Source organism: Amphiura filiformis, chromosome 5 (assembly GCF_039555335.1).
Source record: "Amphiura filiformis chromosome 5, Afil_fr2py, whole genome shotgun sequence".
Lineage (NCBI taxonomy): Eukaryota > Metazoa > Echinodermata > Ophiuroidea > Amphilepidida > Amphiuridae > Amphiura > Amphiura filiformis.
The window spans coordinates 61,313,179-61,331,106 of NC_092632.1; the positions used below are offsets into that span (position 1 = coordinate 61,313,179).

Sequence of the window (17,928 nt, forward strand, 5' to 3'; positions counted from 1 at the left end):
AGGAACAACTAAGGACTCATTGCTATCTGGAATACTGATTGTCTACACTTGCATGTCATGTGGGAAATAAACGGCTTCAACACATCATAGTCCAACGTCTTTTATACAGATCTCTCTGTTATCCAGCTGTGTAATCTTTATAGGAAAACATGTTTTTAATGCTTTGACAACATTTTCATGCTCTGAAGCATTAAAGTATTTGGCAAGGTCCTTCAACAGTGCCTGACTGCTCTTCCTGATTATTGCATTAAAAGAATTTACTCCCCATTCCAGAAAAATACAGCAATAATTTTTTGGGATTAAAAAAATATTATCAAGTTCTGCCAAATGAAACATAGCTCAATCCTAATCATTCATTTTACTGGAGATAAACTAGATTTTACTAATTTCTTGAAAAAAGAGCCGAAAACATGCATTTTTGGCAAGTTTTCTGACAATCGAGTCACAAAAATCAGATTTGGAACAAGCCTAAGCATTCAAAATCTTGAAAATGCCGAAATTTTGCTCTAATTTTCACTTTTTTGTCTTTAATTAAATGGTTGGTTATAAGAATGAAACATTTTTCCAAAATTAAGAATGCATAAACTGAAATTAGTCTTAGTAAAAGTCTTTGGGCTTGATTGTCACTACAAACGAAAAACACCCTAAAAACGCATGTTTTTGGCCCTTATTTCCAAAAATTGCCTAAATATTAAAATTTGACTTGTATTGCTAGTTAGGACTAACTAAAGGGTTAGGATTTAGCTATGTTTCATTTGGCAAAACAGGATAATTTTTATTCAAACAAATTTTCTGGAATAGGGAGTAGGTTACTCGATGATGATCAGCTTGTTAGGCAAATGAGGTACCGATGTGATGATGATGTTATTCACTTTGCCAATCAGAATCCCACTTCTGTGTTTACGCTATAAATGGTGTCAAATCATCAGACTGCTGAAGGTCTAGTTGGCAATTGCAGAACACTATTAGAAGGACACATAATGTTGCATACAACACCCAAATACAATCATTCAGTGTTATTATCCCAATATTAAATTATCTTTTGATGTCCTCAAGTTAGCACTTAATCAATCATTTTGCACTTTAGCATTCAATGCTGAATTTCACATAATTCACTTATCTGGCCAATACTTGGTCCATCATGGCTGGATAACAGAGTTTGGACTGTATTGGCTTGTGTTACCTTAATGCAAATAGGTAGCCGGCCCTGAATATGTAATTGCCGGTTTACAACTGGTTCCTGGCACTCACAGGGCTTTCTTACACCGAATGACCAAATTACACAATTGTCAATTCTCTCTAAAATCATCACATACAAATTGGAATCACTGGAATGTTTTTGATTATTTACATGGCAAGTTTGTCATCCTTCCTTTCTACCTGTACTTTCTTAATAGATTCTCAGCTTCTTCTCTGGAATTTATTTCCTACAAATAGAAAGAAAATATTAAGAAATATGTTAATAAAGAAGAAATTGTGTGGGGGTGTGTGTGTTGAATGTTGTGCGTGTTTGCTTGAGCACATACATGTGAATCCAGGGATGTGTCTATCTATACTCACACCTTCAACTGAGGACACACATTTTAAGGCACACACCATACATGAAAATATATACACCTAGTCCATTGCACAGCCCTTTTTCTTCCAAAGTGTGCGCTGTGTGCATACGTCTTTCATGCATGTAATGTGCATCCTTTGATTAGCAAATATGTTTTTTAACAGCCATCTATTATCAAGTTGAGAGTAATGCCATGTTGGATTTTGCAGTAGCAGATTTGAATTGTGCGCAAAAACCAAATCCCACGTTGTGTATACACACAAAGTAGGAGTGTGATTTGTCCGTACACTGGTGACACAACTGTATAAATGCATTTGATTCGAATCTGCAACTGCAAAACCCAACATGCCGTTACTCTCAACGCAAGACAAGAAACACTATAGCACATTGTGTAAATTATGCATGCAAAATATGAAAAACCAAATGCGGATCTCTTCCTTTTGGTAGTAAGATGGTAGCATCCATGCAAAGAACCAATAGAGACAATGATTAGTGTTACAAAATGTGCAAATATATGAAGAGCTTATTTCCAAACCGTGTTAAGTCCACTCTCCCATGTTTCTGATTTCCCTGTGCGATATTGCAATGTGTTGTGATGCTAGGTATTATAATTTCAGTTGGATGCACCATTACAAAGCAAACAGTGGATGGACGCACAGTAACAATACTGTGTGAGGCTTTTGTCTCCCAAATGAGAACAATAGGCTGCGTATTGTTATGCAGCATTGTTATGGTAAATAAAAGCTTGTTGATGGTACATCTCATTGTCGCTAATGTCAAACTTGACAAAGTAATTATGATTGTATCTCACAAGTAAATGAGACGCATGGGGTTATGGACTAAACACGGTTTGGAAATAAGCTCTTCATATACTAGTGAGCATCCATCATGGAAGGTGAATGATTGGATGATATCATAAGATCATTCTCCAATGTGGATAGCCTTTTTATATAAAAGTTATTATCCGTTTTAACATATATCCCAATTGTTAATAAGTTGCATAACAAATGCTTACCTCAGCAGTATCTCCTGGTGTAGCTATAGCCTTCTCTAACCACTCCTTCACCTGACCATAATCTCTCTTCTGTATATAACACTGTTTTGTAAGAATTAAATTGAAATTAATAAATTGGAATGAATTAATGCATAATAGTGTGCAAGCGCACAGAAGTAGCACAACCAAACTGACTGAATTACAAGTTGTTGACTTACGAATCCGAAATCTTGTGTCACAAACGTGGACCGTAACATTAAGATTTAACAATTTAAGTTTGAGTCCCTGAAAAGTGACGAAAGCTTGTAGATTTCACATCCAAGGGCCTGAATGGCCATTTGCTTGATTTTTGGCTTATTTTGAACACTATTTACGAGGGGGTATCCAAAAGTTTTTGACATCACCAAGAAGTGAAAGAGCTATACCGATGAAATTTTGTCAGTGTAATCACTGGTCCCTATGTATATTATGGTCCAAAAATGGTCTCCTAAGTATGTTTACTTTCTTCACAGGTGGCGCTAGATGGGAAGTAGGCGCATAACCTTTTCATGATAAGATCCTCCACTTTCTTGAGTTTCTTCACTGTGGCCGAATCATCCGTAAGTGATGGACGTCCACTTCTTGGCTCATCTGTGAGGGACATGTGGCCAGTTTGGACATTCCTTTTTCAAAAAGCAACAGTGCCATATGATGGGCAATCATCACCGTAGATAGTTTTCATTTCATCATAGATTTTCTGAGCATTGTAGGCCTAACCCTTCAAATGCAGGAACATAATCACTCTGCATACCTCAATTTTCACCATCTTGCAGGTTATGCGCCTACTGCCCATCTAGCGCCACCTGTGAAGAAAATAAACATACTTATGAGACCATTTTTGGACCATAATGTACATAAGGACCAGTGATTACACTGACAAAATTTCATCGGTATAGCTCTTTCACTTCTTGGTGATGTCAAAAACTTTTGGATACCCCCTCGTATAGACAGATAATTTACCTTTGCTATATACAATGAGTTGACATTATAGAATCCTGGTTCTAGTTCCTCTCCCTTCAGAAACATTTCTAGTGCTTCATCTATGGTTCCTGTTGGCGGTGCTCCAAATAATGCTGTGGCTGCTTTACGCTCTAACCAGCTCATCATGGACACCTAATATAGGGAACACACAATCATGTCCAAAGGAAAAATGTTACAGACTTGTGAAAGACAGTATTCCATGAAAACCATGATTAAGTCTACGTGAAACACAATTTAGAGAGTGGATTTTGGCTCATCTTTCACACACAAGGAAGAACAGTCAGCTGGCAATAAAATGCTGGGTCTAACTCATTTTTGTAAAAAATTGGAGTTGGGCCCTTCTTCCACTAAGATATTCAATTACTACAAGTTTGTTTATGCACTCAATATTTAAGAAGATGAGGACTTATTTTGTATTCATAATAGACAACACTCATCCTTGCATTGATATGTCTGATAACAATTGCTATGGCTCACCTCATATATGTATCTCCCATAGAAATTGTATAGGAATGGTTCAGTAGGTCTCATCTCGATTGCCTTCACCATATGATCCTGTAAAAATAAGAAGAAAATAATTTGAAGCTCTCTTCAGATACAAAACAGTACACTAATGAATGTCTTATGCTGTATCTTTTCATACACAATTAGAACCACATAGCCAATCACAAAAGCCATCTCCTTTATAGACGAATCCAATTTCACGCATTCCTACACCTCAATGGCAGCCATAGCCGCGACGGGGACCCAGCTATCTCACCTAAAATGTGAAATGATGCGGCCTTGAAGGGTATTTTAAACTGCATTCTATCACCCGTGTTACACGTAGACAAAAGAATGACAGTTTACAAAAGAATCTAACATAGAATTTTAAGCGGGTTTAATCCACCCAATTGGGCACTCACAACACCTGTTTGGTGCATGCGGGGACCCAAAAATGGCCGACCAAATCCTGACCATGACTTGGCTCGTTGGATTCGTCTATACTTACATTCATATTTTCCATCTTTATATTTTTAATTCTCGGACTTTGAAAGCACAGGAATTACGGAATCTGAGTAAGTTATTTGAAATGTCGTTGCTGGGCAGGAAAAACCTCATAATGTACTTTTGGCCCTTGAACATGGATAAAGCCTTGTAGGTGTAGACTTTATATTGGAGAGGTTGCTTCATCCATGTTCAAGGGCCAAAAATACAAGCAAGAAACATCTCAAATTTACTTTTGGCCCTTGAAAATGGATAAAGCTGTGTTGGTGTAGACTTTATATTGAATGGTTTGCTTCATCCATATTCCCCGCCCAGTGACGAAGTGTCCTCGTTACTGACATCATGATAACCCCTCAGGCAATATATTGGGTAATTATGACAAAGTGTTATGTCTAGCATAGTTGGTTATTAAGTAATATTTGAAAACATAAAAACATTTCTCTTACTTTTTGCTTCTGATTTCTAATATCGATATTGTTGAATTTGGCTGAGTGAATCAGTTCATGTAGCATACTTTTTGTCAAAATACAACCCTCAACCTATCAGTTCCATTTTTACTTTGTAGACGTACATAGCTGAGTTTAAACTTCTCTGCATTAGGTTCACATAACAGTTTAACATATTTACCTTGTATACATAACTAAGTTTGATCTTCTCTGCATTAGGTTCATATAACAGTTTAGCACCTGTTAATAATGCAAACCATTTATGTGCATCAGCGCTGTTATCATCCAACATACATGCCTGCTCTCCAAATGACACACCTATAAAACACACACAAAGTATCATGTGTCCATTGTAAAAAATGTTTCAAAATAATGAATAAATGGTCTAGTCCATATAAAATCCACACTATCCCTGTGAAAGATTTAGCTGACATCTTCCACAGAGGGAGTATGAGTTTTGAATAGAATAGGCAATTGGGTAACTTCCATTTGAAATACTCACTCCAGTTGTGGAAGATATAGGAAAAGACATAATACAGGGAGAGTATGGGTTTTAAAATGATTAACACTTTACATTTGAAAAACATACCCCCCCCCGTGGAAGATATTTCCAAAATCTTCCACAGGGGAAGTGTGGATTTCAACTGGAATAGCCCAATGTGTGCAAGGTTGGGTGTATCAGCATCTTTGATACCAATTTTCAAGCCATTTCTGATCTTATCACCATCCATGAACACCAAGTACTATTTTAAGTGTCAAATTTGTGTTTTCCGACCCCAAAAACATATACAAAGGCACATTGGGAGCCATCTATTAAAATATGCCACCAACAAACAATATGAAGTTGTTTTGGTCGCCATTTTGAATATTTAATCAGTAGGGTCAACCGCCATTGAATTAGAGAATAAATGATAGGATTTTGTCTTTTGCCTATCAATATCGTGTCATAATGGATGGGCTGGCCAATATTTTGAGTAGTGGATGCCGGCGCAGCGGTATCCACTACGATAAAAAATGGCCAGCCTATCCATTATGACACGATATTGATAGGCAAAAGACAAAATCTATCATTTATTCTCATTCTTATTCAGTTTTAATGTAATTTTTGCGAGAAAAACTGCCTTTTTTCAGAAAAAAATAAAGTTACTTTTGTGAGGACATCCCCATTGTTTTAAATGAACGAAACCATCACGAACATCTAAGCCGCCTAATCGCGTTCTTAGTTCTCGCACGTGTATTACGCGAACGCATTAACGCGCGATCATTGAGGAGCAACAAGCGTGCCGCCGTTGCGTGGTGGCGCGCGCCCTGACTAATATCATTATCAACTATTGTGAGATATTATACACCCGAAAACCAATCAAATTACGTGAATTCTTTACAAGACGCACCCATTGAATAAGAATGTCAAATATTCGGATGTGTTCTACTTCAATTTAGGCCATAGAAACAACTCGTTTTACAACAAAAGGTATAGATTTGCCAACCCTAGAGTGGGTGATAAGTAACATCAATATGCAGTGTCAGAAACATCAATTATTTCTAATGAGGTATGATTCCTGTAATTACTTCTTGATGAGCATAAGGTCCCCCTTACCCATTCTAGGCCATAGTATTGTTGTTATAAAAATATTAAAACATATATTAGATTTGCTCTAAGATGCAACTTTCTATTGGATCTAAGCAGTGGCGGCACCAGGAATTTTTTTTTTCCGGAGGGGCATGGGGGAGGGCAAAGTGAATTTCAGTGGGGGAAAAATTGACACATTTTGCGCAAAATTGCCGCAAAAAGTGGAAATTTACGTAATTTTGGGGTTTTGCCTCAAAAGTGGGGGGGGGGCAAGAAAAATATTTGGGAAAATGCCCCCTTGCAACCCCCCCACTCACCCACCCCGTAGTGCCACCACTGGATCTAAGAAAGAGAACACTTACCTTCATAAACCAGTTTCTTTTTCTTAGCATCATCTCCTCTCTTTGCCATGACCTCTGCCACTACAGAATGTGCCTTGGCTAACCTCCACATAAAACGCACATTTTCAGAATACTAACAAACAAACAAACAAACAAACAAACAAACAAACAGAAAATTGTCAATAAAATCATTGTGCTCACCTGTCTATTATCTTTTTGAGTTATCATAATAATAAGGCCTAATAAAAGATTGTATAGCCCTTAAAGCTTCAAAGTCAGGGACGGTCAGTCAGTAGTTTCGGTCGCTCAGTAGTTGTTTTTTTTAATATTGTTAAGTTTTTTGCCAAATACAATATTGAAAAACACAAGTTCATCACAAAATACCATGGTAAACAATGATTTATAAGGTTTGCCAGGCTTTTTTTTAATACATCAGTTGTGTGGTATGAATTACAAATACAAACAGACAAAACATTTTGTGAATTTTATACCAAATGTATGAAAATTCAAATATAATTTTTTTTTAAAACACGGCATAAGCACACCATACTTAATGACTGCCATATGCTTTGAGCACAATATGCATACATTGTCAAGTCATCTTTATATTTTAACTTGGATATCTGCACCTGCCAAATTGATTTTTGACATATGGCCAAACAAATATTCATTGTATTTTGCAGCAATGTGTATCCAATTTCAATTCCTGAGCTTTCAAAATACTGTACATGGATTGCAAAATGGACACTAACATCAGATGAAAATGTTAAAACTAGAATTACATGGTTCGTAATTAAGGTGGCCCCTGCCCACACATAGGTGTGTAAACAAGGTTTGTAATTACAAATAAAATATGTAATATGCAAATCAGCTCATTAATATTCATAAATATGCAAATAACATGACACAAAATTATACAGCACATCAGGCCAGTATATCCAATCACCAAACCAAGTTTGAAGTTGATTGCATTTTGCGTAAAGTTTTAGAGTGGATTAATGAAAATAGGGCACTATTAGGTTTTGCCTAAAATTCCATTTACATCAAGTGAGCCCATAGCACCACAAGGCGAATCAGTATGGTATTGTTTGACATTGTTTGATTTTAAATTATGGTTTAGTTTATTCAAGGAATTGAAATCTGGTATCCAAGTACCTGGGAATTTGTCCCACTATTAAGTGAGGTAAACTTGTAGATTTATCACATGTTAATTTTTTCACCCATTTGTTAAGGGATCTAAAATGAGCGTTTATTGCGTTTCGACAGTATTTTTTGTGGGACATAAGAGCACCTCAGACCTATCGAATTGCATTCTGAATACGAAGCATGTCTTTCTAATATCAAATAATTTACATTTTTTGAAAATCACAATAATACAAATTTTATGACAAATTATAAAAATTTGATATTTTTCAAATTTTTGATATATAACAGTCCTCGAAGTAAATTATATAAATCTAATGATATATTCTTAAAGTATATGTAGCAGGGAGGAAAAGCTGACGGTCAATTGAAAATTTTGATCTTTCATATTGAAGATATGGATTTTTTTCCCAAAAAGACCTAAATTTTTTTGGTGTTTTGGGGAAAAAAATCCATATCTTCAATACGAAAGGTCAACATTTTCAATTGATCGTCGGCTTTTCATCCCACCTACATACACTTAAAGTATAAATCATCAGATTTAAAAAGTTTACTTCAAGTACTATTAAATATCAAAAATATCAATTTTAATGATTTGCCATAAAATGTGTATTAAATTGCAATTTCAAAAAATCAAAATTATTTGATATCAGAATGACATTCTTCGTATTCAGAATGCAATTGATATGTCTGATGTGCTCTAATGTCCCAAAATAAATACTGTCCAACGTTCATACCCCAGCCCTTAAGTAGGAGCAGAGCTAAAATTATATATTTTGTACTATGATAATTTAAGCACATAAACAAAAAAAACAAAAACAAAAGCGCAGTGATTTATAGTGCGCTACGCACAGGCACAACGCCTGGACGTTGATCCACAAGCCTCAGCACACTTTACAGGTTGTCGCTGACCACTATGGCCCCACATCATTCCATAAACCATTAAACAACAATTCAGGGACTTTGCTGCTTCAAGGCGCATACCCTAGACATTCCACAAATAACCATCGCAACCAGGATCAGCTCCCGAGTTTCGTGCAGGTTACAACGAGACAAATTAGCAGCGAGTTCCTTGTCCAAGAGAATTTCAAGCTAACTCAATTTTTCCACGAGAGAATACTAGGCACCACCAGGGTTCGAACTCCCAACCTCTCGCACCATAGTCGAACGCCTTATCGATTGAGCTAACTTGACTGCTACATTGTTCTACTTATTAACATCATGTACCTGATCTTTCTTATTGATGAGGTTTTCCAATGCTTCCTCCTGTTTTTCTTCTGAGCCTTTTAATAAGTTATCAATCCTAGTCAAGAAGTCTTTTACTTCAGGGATAGGTTCATCAATAAGATCAACAGATGCTTTCTCATCTTTCAACAAGGCTTCCGGTGGACTTATTAATCTGTGTAATTGAATAAGACAATAATACATGAAATTAAATCAGCAAAATATAGCACCTTTAAAATAAAACACACTATCTAACATTATGGCAATTGTCCAAAACTGATCATTTTTGCCCAAATGTGACCTCACTGAAGGATTCATCAAGTTTGGATTCAACAATTTAGAAGTTATGAGGCCCAAAAGTAAGCTTGCTTCACTCACTCTACATGTACATGTATGTACATAACTGATACATAACATTTTGGTTCATATTTATTGACACTTCCTTCACAAAATCCAGGGGTGGGAGAGGAGGCGGTCGTGTCAATAGAATATAAAAGTTCTATGCATCCTCGTTAATAAAAACATTAAAAAAAGGCAGTTCTCGAACCACAAGTCTTGCCTGCTTTCACGACCACCTGCTTTTTTGCTCTGACCGTGGGTTGCAGAAGGTTTAGTCATTCCCACCAAATTTTATGAACATGCACAAATATGTGGCGCTTTGACCCCAGATGACCCCAAAATGACTTTGATATTTTGTGTGTGTGGCTTTGGTGGTCATTTCTACCAAATATCATGAACCTGTGTCAATCTATGGCGATTTGACCCTGAATGACCACATAATGACCTTGACATTTTTTGTCTTGCTTCGGTGGTCATCATCACCAAATATCATGATCCTGTGGAATTCTATGCCAATTTGACCCTGGATGACCCCAAAATGACCTTGACATTCTTTGCCTCACTCAGGTGGTCATTCCCACCAAATATCATGAACATGTGATCGTGACAATCTAATTTGATCTTTGATGACCCCGGAGACCCCAAAATGACCTTGGCATTTTTTTGTCTTGCTTTGGTGGTCATTCTCATCAAATATCATGAACCTGTGACAATCTATGGCGATTTGACCCTGTATGACCCCAGAATGACCCCAAAATGACCATGACATTCTTTGTCTCATTTAGGTGGTCATTTCCACCAAATATGAACCTGTGTCAATCTATGGCCATTTGACCTTGAATGACCGCAGATGAGCCCAAAATGACATTTTTTGTTTTGCTTTGGGGGTCGTCCATACCAAATGTCATGAACATTCTTGAAACAATCTACATGTATAGTGATTTGACTCTATAGTGATTTGACCCCAGATTACACCAAAATGACCTTGGCTTTTTCTTGTCCTGCTTCAGTGGTCGTTTATACCGTATTTCATGAACCTGCGATAATCTATGGATGACCTTGAATCTCCGGATGACCCTGAATAACCCCAAAACGACCTTGACATTCTTTGTTTTGCTTCCGTGGTCGTTCATACCAATTATCATGAACCTTTGACATGGAGATTTGACCTTGGATCCTCCCAAAATGGCCTTGACATTATTAGGCATATACTGTTTTTACACTGTCCGTACATTCAAAAAAGAGGTACAGCTAGAATGTACCTCATTTCTTAACGTATATAATAAACCACTTGTCTTGAATCACTGAAATTTCAGTGAAGTATGGATCCCTTGCCCCGATACATGTAATATACATAACTTTTGTTACCAGTGTGTAGTTATTTTTTGAGAGAAATGCAAAATTAGTCACAAGGGGGCGTAGTACCACCTTAACCAGTCAATTCGGGCAGACACACTCTTGGGTTCTGGTGGGACCAGGCTAAAGCAAAATGCAGCTTATACAATGTATAAGCATGCTGGCACGATGAAAAAAGAATGAAACAGAATATTGAAGAAAAAAAGCAAGGAAACAAACCCCAACAAATAATAATAATAAAGATGATAATAATTTCACTACTAACAACAACATAAACTTACAACAACAATACTAGACACACTAAAAATATAACATAGAATTTACTTTTTTTAAATGGAGTATAAATGTATATATAATGCACTCAAAATCATGCAAGTTACACTAACGATAATTAAAAATATAAAAGGTAGGTGGCCCGATTGTACCACATGAAGTTTTCTACTTCACACTGAGGCCAATCACCCAAACATTCTTATTCCTAGTTTTGCAGGAGTGGTTTGGACTCGAATGTGTTAAAATCTACCTAGAAACAAATCACAGTGGTCCATAGAAATGTCCAGGCTGGACGTGGTTGAATACCACCAAACTGCCACTATGGACCACAAGAGCCTCATCCCAATGGCATAGTCCAATAACCTCAATTACATAATCATAGTGCAAAATTTGACCTCAAGTTGCAGAGTATGAGTTTTTGTACCCAAATCTTCAAAGGTCATTCAATGCATGTACAAATGTATTGGGGTTTAAGAACGGTTCCCCTGATAGATGAGCATGTTGTGGATCATAGTGTGCCATGTTTGTGTTTTATACACAAAACATATTTTAGGCCTAAAATTTCACTGTGGTTATAATGTGAAAAACATGAGCTTTCTCCTGCTACCAAAATTTGCATTTTGGGGGTGGGGGAATGAGGCTGTCAATCAGGTCAATCACCTTTAAGTGCTGTATTAAGCATACCATGTGTGTGCGACAAAATACTTGCATTTATTGAAATCTTTGGTCAATGAATTGATCGGGGTGTGGGGGTGTGTGTGTAAAGGAGTGACCCCGATTTGGGTGGGATTATATCTGCAAAAAGTCCCCTTTTAGGAGGTAAAACTTGAACTGTGTGTGTTTTGCCCAGTTGGCCAATAATTACCCCCAGCGGACACACACTCCTACAGGTGAGGTGGGTGGGTGGGGTGGGTGCTATGTGATTGGGGTGTGGCTACAATGTTTATCTAGTAATGTTGCCTCCGGGTGTTGCCTACATTGTACTTTTGTACACTGTTGTAAGATTTGAAAACGATACAGTATACACATGCTTCTGTAGAACCAAAGCTAGACAAACAGTTATGTTCTATATAAAGCTGTTTGCATTTGATACTGATTGTTATAGATTTAATATAATGCAAAGTCCAGATCTCTGCTAGATAAAAGTTAACAGTTGATCAAGCCTTCAGATTTATATAGTATGCCTGTCTTTTCAGCCACTTACAAAAAAAGCATTAAGAATTATTGTTCACAACATTTGGTTACTATTACCGTACTGACGCGAGTATAGTCCCACCTTCGAGTAAAGTCCCACCCCCAAATTTTCGAAAAATTGATAATTTGTATTCATGTCAAAAAAAAAAAAAATTGAATTTGAATGCATTTTGATATCATTAATAGAGTATGACATGAATGCAAATTATCAATTTTCATATTAAAAATACAAAACATCTTGAAATTATTTTTTTTTATTTTTTAGGTCAACCATGAATGATCCTAGCATTTAGGTCTAGGTCCAGGGACACTACAAAACCTTTTTTTTTTTTTTTTTTTTTTTTTTTGAAATTGAGTATAGTCCCACCCCCAATTTTGAAAAATGTTCACCCAAAAAGCGGGTGGGACTATACTCACGTCATCTGGTATATAAAAATATATGTTGTTCAAAATATTGAATTGAGGGAATTGTACTGTACACTACTGTAACAGCTCTGTGTAGTGGTCTACAGATTACAAAATCACTATAACAATAGAAACAGTGCTTAGTAAAATAGCCATGCTCAGAATCATAAGCAAGATCAGATGATTTACTTCAAGAGCTTGGTACTAGTTGTTCAACATGTATCTGCTGACTGAATCATTCAGTTGTATTTAGATGACATAGTTCAGCAAATAGAATTTACACAAATGCAAGCTCTTGATACATAATTTGCGATGCCACATTAAATCTGGGGCTGGGCAAAAAAGACAATATTCCCACAATTATATTTGAAAGCTTAACGGGAAAACAAAATCACGAAGAAGAAGCTACAATGTATTTCACCGCAGATCCTTTTTTTGTTTTTGTGAAAATTATTTTTTGATTGTTTTGTTTTTTATTACCGTACCTTATTTGTTTGTGTTTGTTTTTCAGCTATGGCTTACAAAACTGGATGTAAATTATAAAGCTTTTAAGAGTTTGAGAAAATTCCTCAGCAATACTACAGAGCAAGTTTTGCAAATTGTGTGCAAGGTGTTTAAAACGAATTGTTGTTGAAAAACAATGGCTAATTAATAGTAATTAATACACACATGAGCAGCTGATGATGGGCTAGTCACAAAAACAATATACAGAATGAGCGCGTTCATGAAGCTTCTAAAATTCCTATTCCTAACAAAATATACACATTTTTCACGAGGGGTACAGGACTGTTACATGCACAATAATCTATTTGTAGGTCTACATGTATTTGTTTTGATTCCACAGGATACAGTGACATTTGAAACACAAATTGTTCTGAAGAAACAAGAAAAAATCTAAAACCAGGAGAGCAAGATGCAGATATTAATAAAGGCCCATTCAGTGATTTGCTCATCCGGACGATCGTAAAAATCATCAAAATTCAGATTTTGGTACCTTTGTCATTGTCATAGATGTGCTAACATAGCCTGCGAGTTGTTCAGCCGAAAGCTGTGTATTTAAGACAAAATAAGGGCTCATATTGAAATACCCTACCACGTTTTCACACAGAAAGAAGGCAGGATTCCCCTCGCTAGGCGCGCGCCTCAGGAAAGCTCGGTCATAAAAGCGGATGGATTATATGCATCAGTGATACACCCTGCCCAGGATTTTAACAAAGAAGGCTAGCACAGGAAAGCTGCAGGATGGCGCACACCTTCCTGTGTAAGGGAATTTCAATATGAGCCCTAATAAGACATTTTACACGAATCTGTAATTTAGATACTGACAGTATAATTGTATTTGAATGGGGCTTCAACTTTGTCAGTACTGCTGTTTTCTTTGTTTTTTGCAAATTTGTCATTTCAAAAATACCAAATGACAATTTGAATGACTTATCCTTTACTTTTAAGTTTAAGCAATTTATAAACAATTTTAATTTTTTCACACTTGCGCTGGGATCACTGAATGGGTCTTTAAGATGTGTTATATGAAATGAATATTTGCCAGTACATTACCTGTCATAGAGCCAGGCTTTACTTAGTGTTGACAAGTCTATCTCTACCTTGCCACTACTTGTAGTAGTGTATGTACTATTGCCACTGCTTAGCCTTCGTGAGCAAGTAAATGAAAAACATCCCATTATTTTTTTGATAGTTAACTGATCGTTTTTCTCTGCAGCTCTAGATATAATTTATTAGATTTATCAATTTGTTTACTAATTACTACAAAGGGAGTGACATCACTGAATAACAATTGGCAAACCATCTGGCTTGAAATAAATTCATTACTAATACCGGGGTCTATGACTATGTTGCACCTTAGGGGTTGGGAGTAAGGCCTCAACATGTAGCTGCTTTCCTGAAAATGTGGCAAAATAAAATATATAAAAAAATAATAAAATTATGATATTGTTTAAAACAAAAAAAACTTGCACAGAAAATAAAAATATAATATAAAACTATAGTTTAAAATTTATGGCAATCCTCGTTCTTTTAGATCACCCGGCACCCACTATTCATAAGTCAAATTAAACTTTTGCATCAAGACTCAACATATCTTTTACAGACTGTAGAAACATACCTCTACATCTAATTCCATTGAACAAGTTTAATTTTGTTCGAAATCTCACATTTTTATCACTAGTTCTGATTTAAACAGGTAATGTGCACTGTGCAGCTTAGGGGCTTAACCCTAACCTCCACCGTGATATTTGGCTATTTGGTCGTGATATTTGGCTTGAAAAAATAATGTACCGGGTACCGGTATACATGTATGTTTTTGAGAAATGTCCCTAATTTCTATCACACTTTCCACTCATCTGATTATTTTCTGTACTAGCTATGAAGCAGCAGCGTAGCTGGGATTTTTTCCAGGAGGGCAAGCCTGTAAGGGGCGGGGGCCCAAATCCACCAAATTTCCCTGCAGTTGGGGGGGGGGCCCAAATAGACAATTTTTGCCAGGCTTATTGATAATAATCGTATGGTATTGCATATCATATGGATTCCTCATCTCTCTGCCCCTCCTCTCCCTCACTCCCCCTCTCTCTCCTCTCTTTTTCCTCTTTCTCCCTCCTTTTTCCTCTTTTTTCCTTGCACTGCCCAAATAGGCAATTTTGCCAGGGGGAAATCCCCTGCCCCCCCCGGCAGCTACGCCACTGCTATGAAGTCTAGCTAGTCTGTACAATACATGAAGTCTGGCTAGGTAGAATTTCAACGCACAACACAGGAATAATTGATTCTCTCGGTCAGGGTTGTTCCATCCATTGCACTTACCCATTTCTCACACTATCTGAAATCATGAAATCCCTATTGGTTTGTACAGGGCAGGGCCTTTCAGTTCCAGCCCATTTTCTCCGCATAGGAGCAGATGATGGTGGATGCGATATCGCTATTTTTGACGTCGCCATTGGATTAACACATAATCATGAAATCTTCACAAACAATTCTAAATTTGTCATGTGGTGTCAAAGCAAAATTATCTTACAGTACCGTACGGTACTCTAAAACCGTTGGGGTTCGACAAAGTACCCCACTGTAAGTACATGTATGTTGTTTTTCAATTTGTAACTGCTAACCGTGTATTTTGAATGGGGCTGTCGGCCTTGTATTTTCGCCAGCCTCGAACGTCACATGTTGAGTGTCCTATGCCGCCTGCATAGGAGAGTGTGCAGTAGAGCGCCCTCACTTGGCTGAAAAATGCTTGAAATTTCAGCCTCTCTGAGCTTAGTTTACAAATGATAATATAACAATATAAAAGTTTGTTTAGGCCAAATAAAAAAACAAGTTTGTATCCCGTAGTGCGCGCATTTTGATTTTTTGATGGCTTATTTTGTGCATTTAATTTTTTTTTCATTCTTTCAAAGAAAAAAACAGAAAAATCGCAATAAATAATGTAGAACACCACTGGGTAAACATTAAATGCTACACAAAACATCAAACGAGCATAGTGAAAAAACAAAACGGATGGTGTTGCTTGTATGCAAACCCAAGCCCATGTGTGTGAATTGTGCATCATTTCTTCATAATTGTTGTTTTTACACCAAATCTATATTTATATTAAGATTCATTGATGTCTTGCCTTTGCGCGAATAATTACAAAGTTATTGCACTTTTACTACATGCATGTCTGAGAGTACACTACACAGCTACCTTAACCTTGACTCAAACTTGAGTATGTACAATGTAAGTAGGTGTTTAATCTTGATGCAAAGGATATGACAATACAAAAAAAAAAATTCTAGGCTCACAAATATCTTGATCAAGTTCCGCTGTTGTCGTCAATTTTATGCCATTCAATTCAAATAATTTATCACTAAATACTAATTTTCTCATTTCATAATAAGTAACATTCTTTTTCCATACAAATCAACATCTTGAGATATTTGATTCTTGTTTCAAATTTGTGGTTTTGAAGTACAGTACCGGTACCGTACATTATTTGTTTTTATTTTATTTTCTAATTTATTAGATCTTGAGACTTCTCTGCGATGACATTTTTTCAAAGGGGTGACAATCTTTTGGTGAAATTATCCTGAAATCTACTTACTCATCAAACGCTTCTTCAAACCACTCCGATTCATCATCACTACTCGCATGAATGGAAATGAAGCCAGAATTTGTTCTGTGAATAGTAGCACCCTGCTCTGGAGCCGGAGGTGTACCACTGTCAAATCTCTCCTTAAACTCTTTCCATTCTTTCTTTAATTCATCGATTGATGCCAAGAGTTTCTCAATCTTTTCTCTTCTGTCATCTCTGCCAGCTCTCAAGTGATGCACTATCATTGCACTTCCAGCTCCGACAATTAGACCTACACCAAGAGCTGGTAACACATGCTTCATTTGGATATTACTAGGTGTCGACATGATTGATTTCTACCTGATGTTGATTGTAAAAAATGTGAGGAAACGTCTGCACAACAAATTAACAGTTTATTTTCTTGAATTTCGTCAAAATACAGCGATACAAAGTTGTGTCTCGTATTTGTACCGATGATCATATTTTGTTTATTTTGGTTTTGCACATTGGATCAGATTGGGTTGCCAGCTTGATTTAGATTTCGCAGCACTATCCACCCACACCAAACTAAAATCACCCGACTGAAATCGAGCTTTTTGCTGAGGGTGTTTCTTTATAGACTTCTCCGCCTGTCTCCGCGTCCACTTGCCCATTTCCTTTTTACATAAAACTCTGATTTGTATTAATTTGTGTGCAATTGATAGCTTTTCACATCTGATCTGTTTGTTAGCTTAAAAGGGCATTTTATGATCCACAGCGTCAGTATCATCCCCCCACTTTTCTCAAAAAAAGTTAAGATTTTTATATCACTGGAAACCTCTGGCTACACATTGTACAAATTATTTCTTGCAGATCAATTCGTTTTGCAAAGATATCGTGAAATTTGAATTTCGTTCTGGTATACCCTGAGACGATATTCGTCTCAGGGTATACCAGAACGAAATTACAACACATTGTCTATGGAGTAGTGTAATAGCTTGTAATACACATCATGTATAACTCGCAAAAAATCGGAATCAACTGA

The 17,928-nt window shown here is 36.6% G+C and overlaps 1 protein-coding gene across 2 annotated transcripts; it reads right to left on the reverse strand.

Annotated features, from left to right (window-relative positions):
- Positions 1-444: 444 nt before the first annotated feature.
- Positions 445-17,392, reverse strand: LOC140153480 (regulator of microtubule dynamics protein 2-like). Of its 2 annotated transcripts, XM_072176242.1 has the most exons (9): positions 16,935-17,392; positions 14,405-14,497; positions 9,287-9,458; positions 6,938-7,049; positions 5,187-5,323; positions 4,050-4,127; positions 3,552-3,704; positions 2,574-2,654; positions 445-1,427 (listed from the first exon to the last, which is right to left on the reverse strand). In XM_072176242.1, the coding sequence occupies exons 1-9, from the start codon at positions 17,249-17,251 to the stop codon at positions 1,377-1,379; spliced, it is 1,194 nt and encodes a 397-aa protein (XP_072032343.1). In that variant the 5' UTR covers positions 17,252-17,392; the 3' UTR covers positions 445-1,376. The 2 variants fall into 2 exon arrangements, with proteins under 2 accessions (XP_072032343.1, XP_072032344.1); XM_072176243.1 differs by lacking the exon at positions 14,405-14,497 and having other exon boundaries at positions 472-1,427.
- Between the last annotated feature and the right edge of the window lie 536 nt (positions 17,393-17,928).

Bases quoted from the DNA above. Each gene is read 5' to 3' on its own strand.
- LOC140153480 (XM_072176242.1), bottom strand. From the start codon at position 17,251: ATGTCGACACCTAGTAATATCCAAATGAAGCATGTGTTACCAGCTCTT. The intron at 7,050-9,286 runs GTACATGATGTT...TTTGTTTGTTAG, and splicing joins TCATCAATAAGAAAGATCAG to TATTCTGAAAATGTGCGTTT. The intron at 5,324-6,937 runs GTAAGTGTTCTC...TGTGTTTTATAG, and splicing joins AAAGAAACTGGTTTATGAAG to GTGTGTCATTTGGAGAGCAG.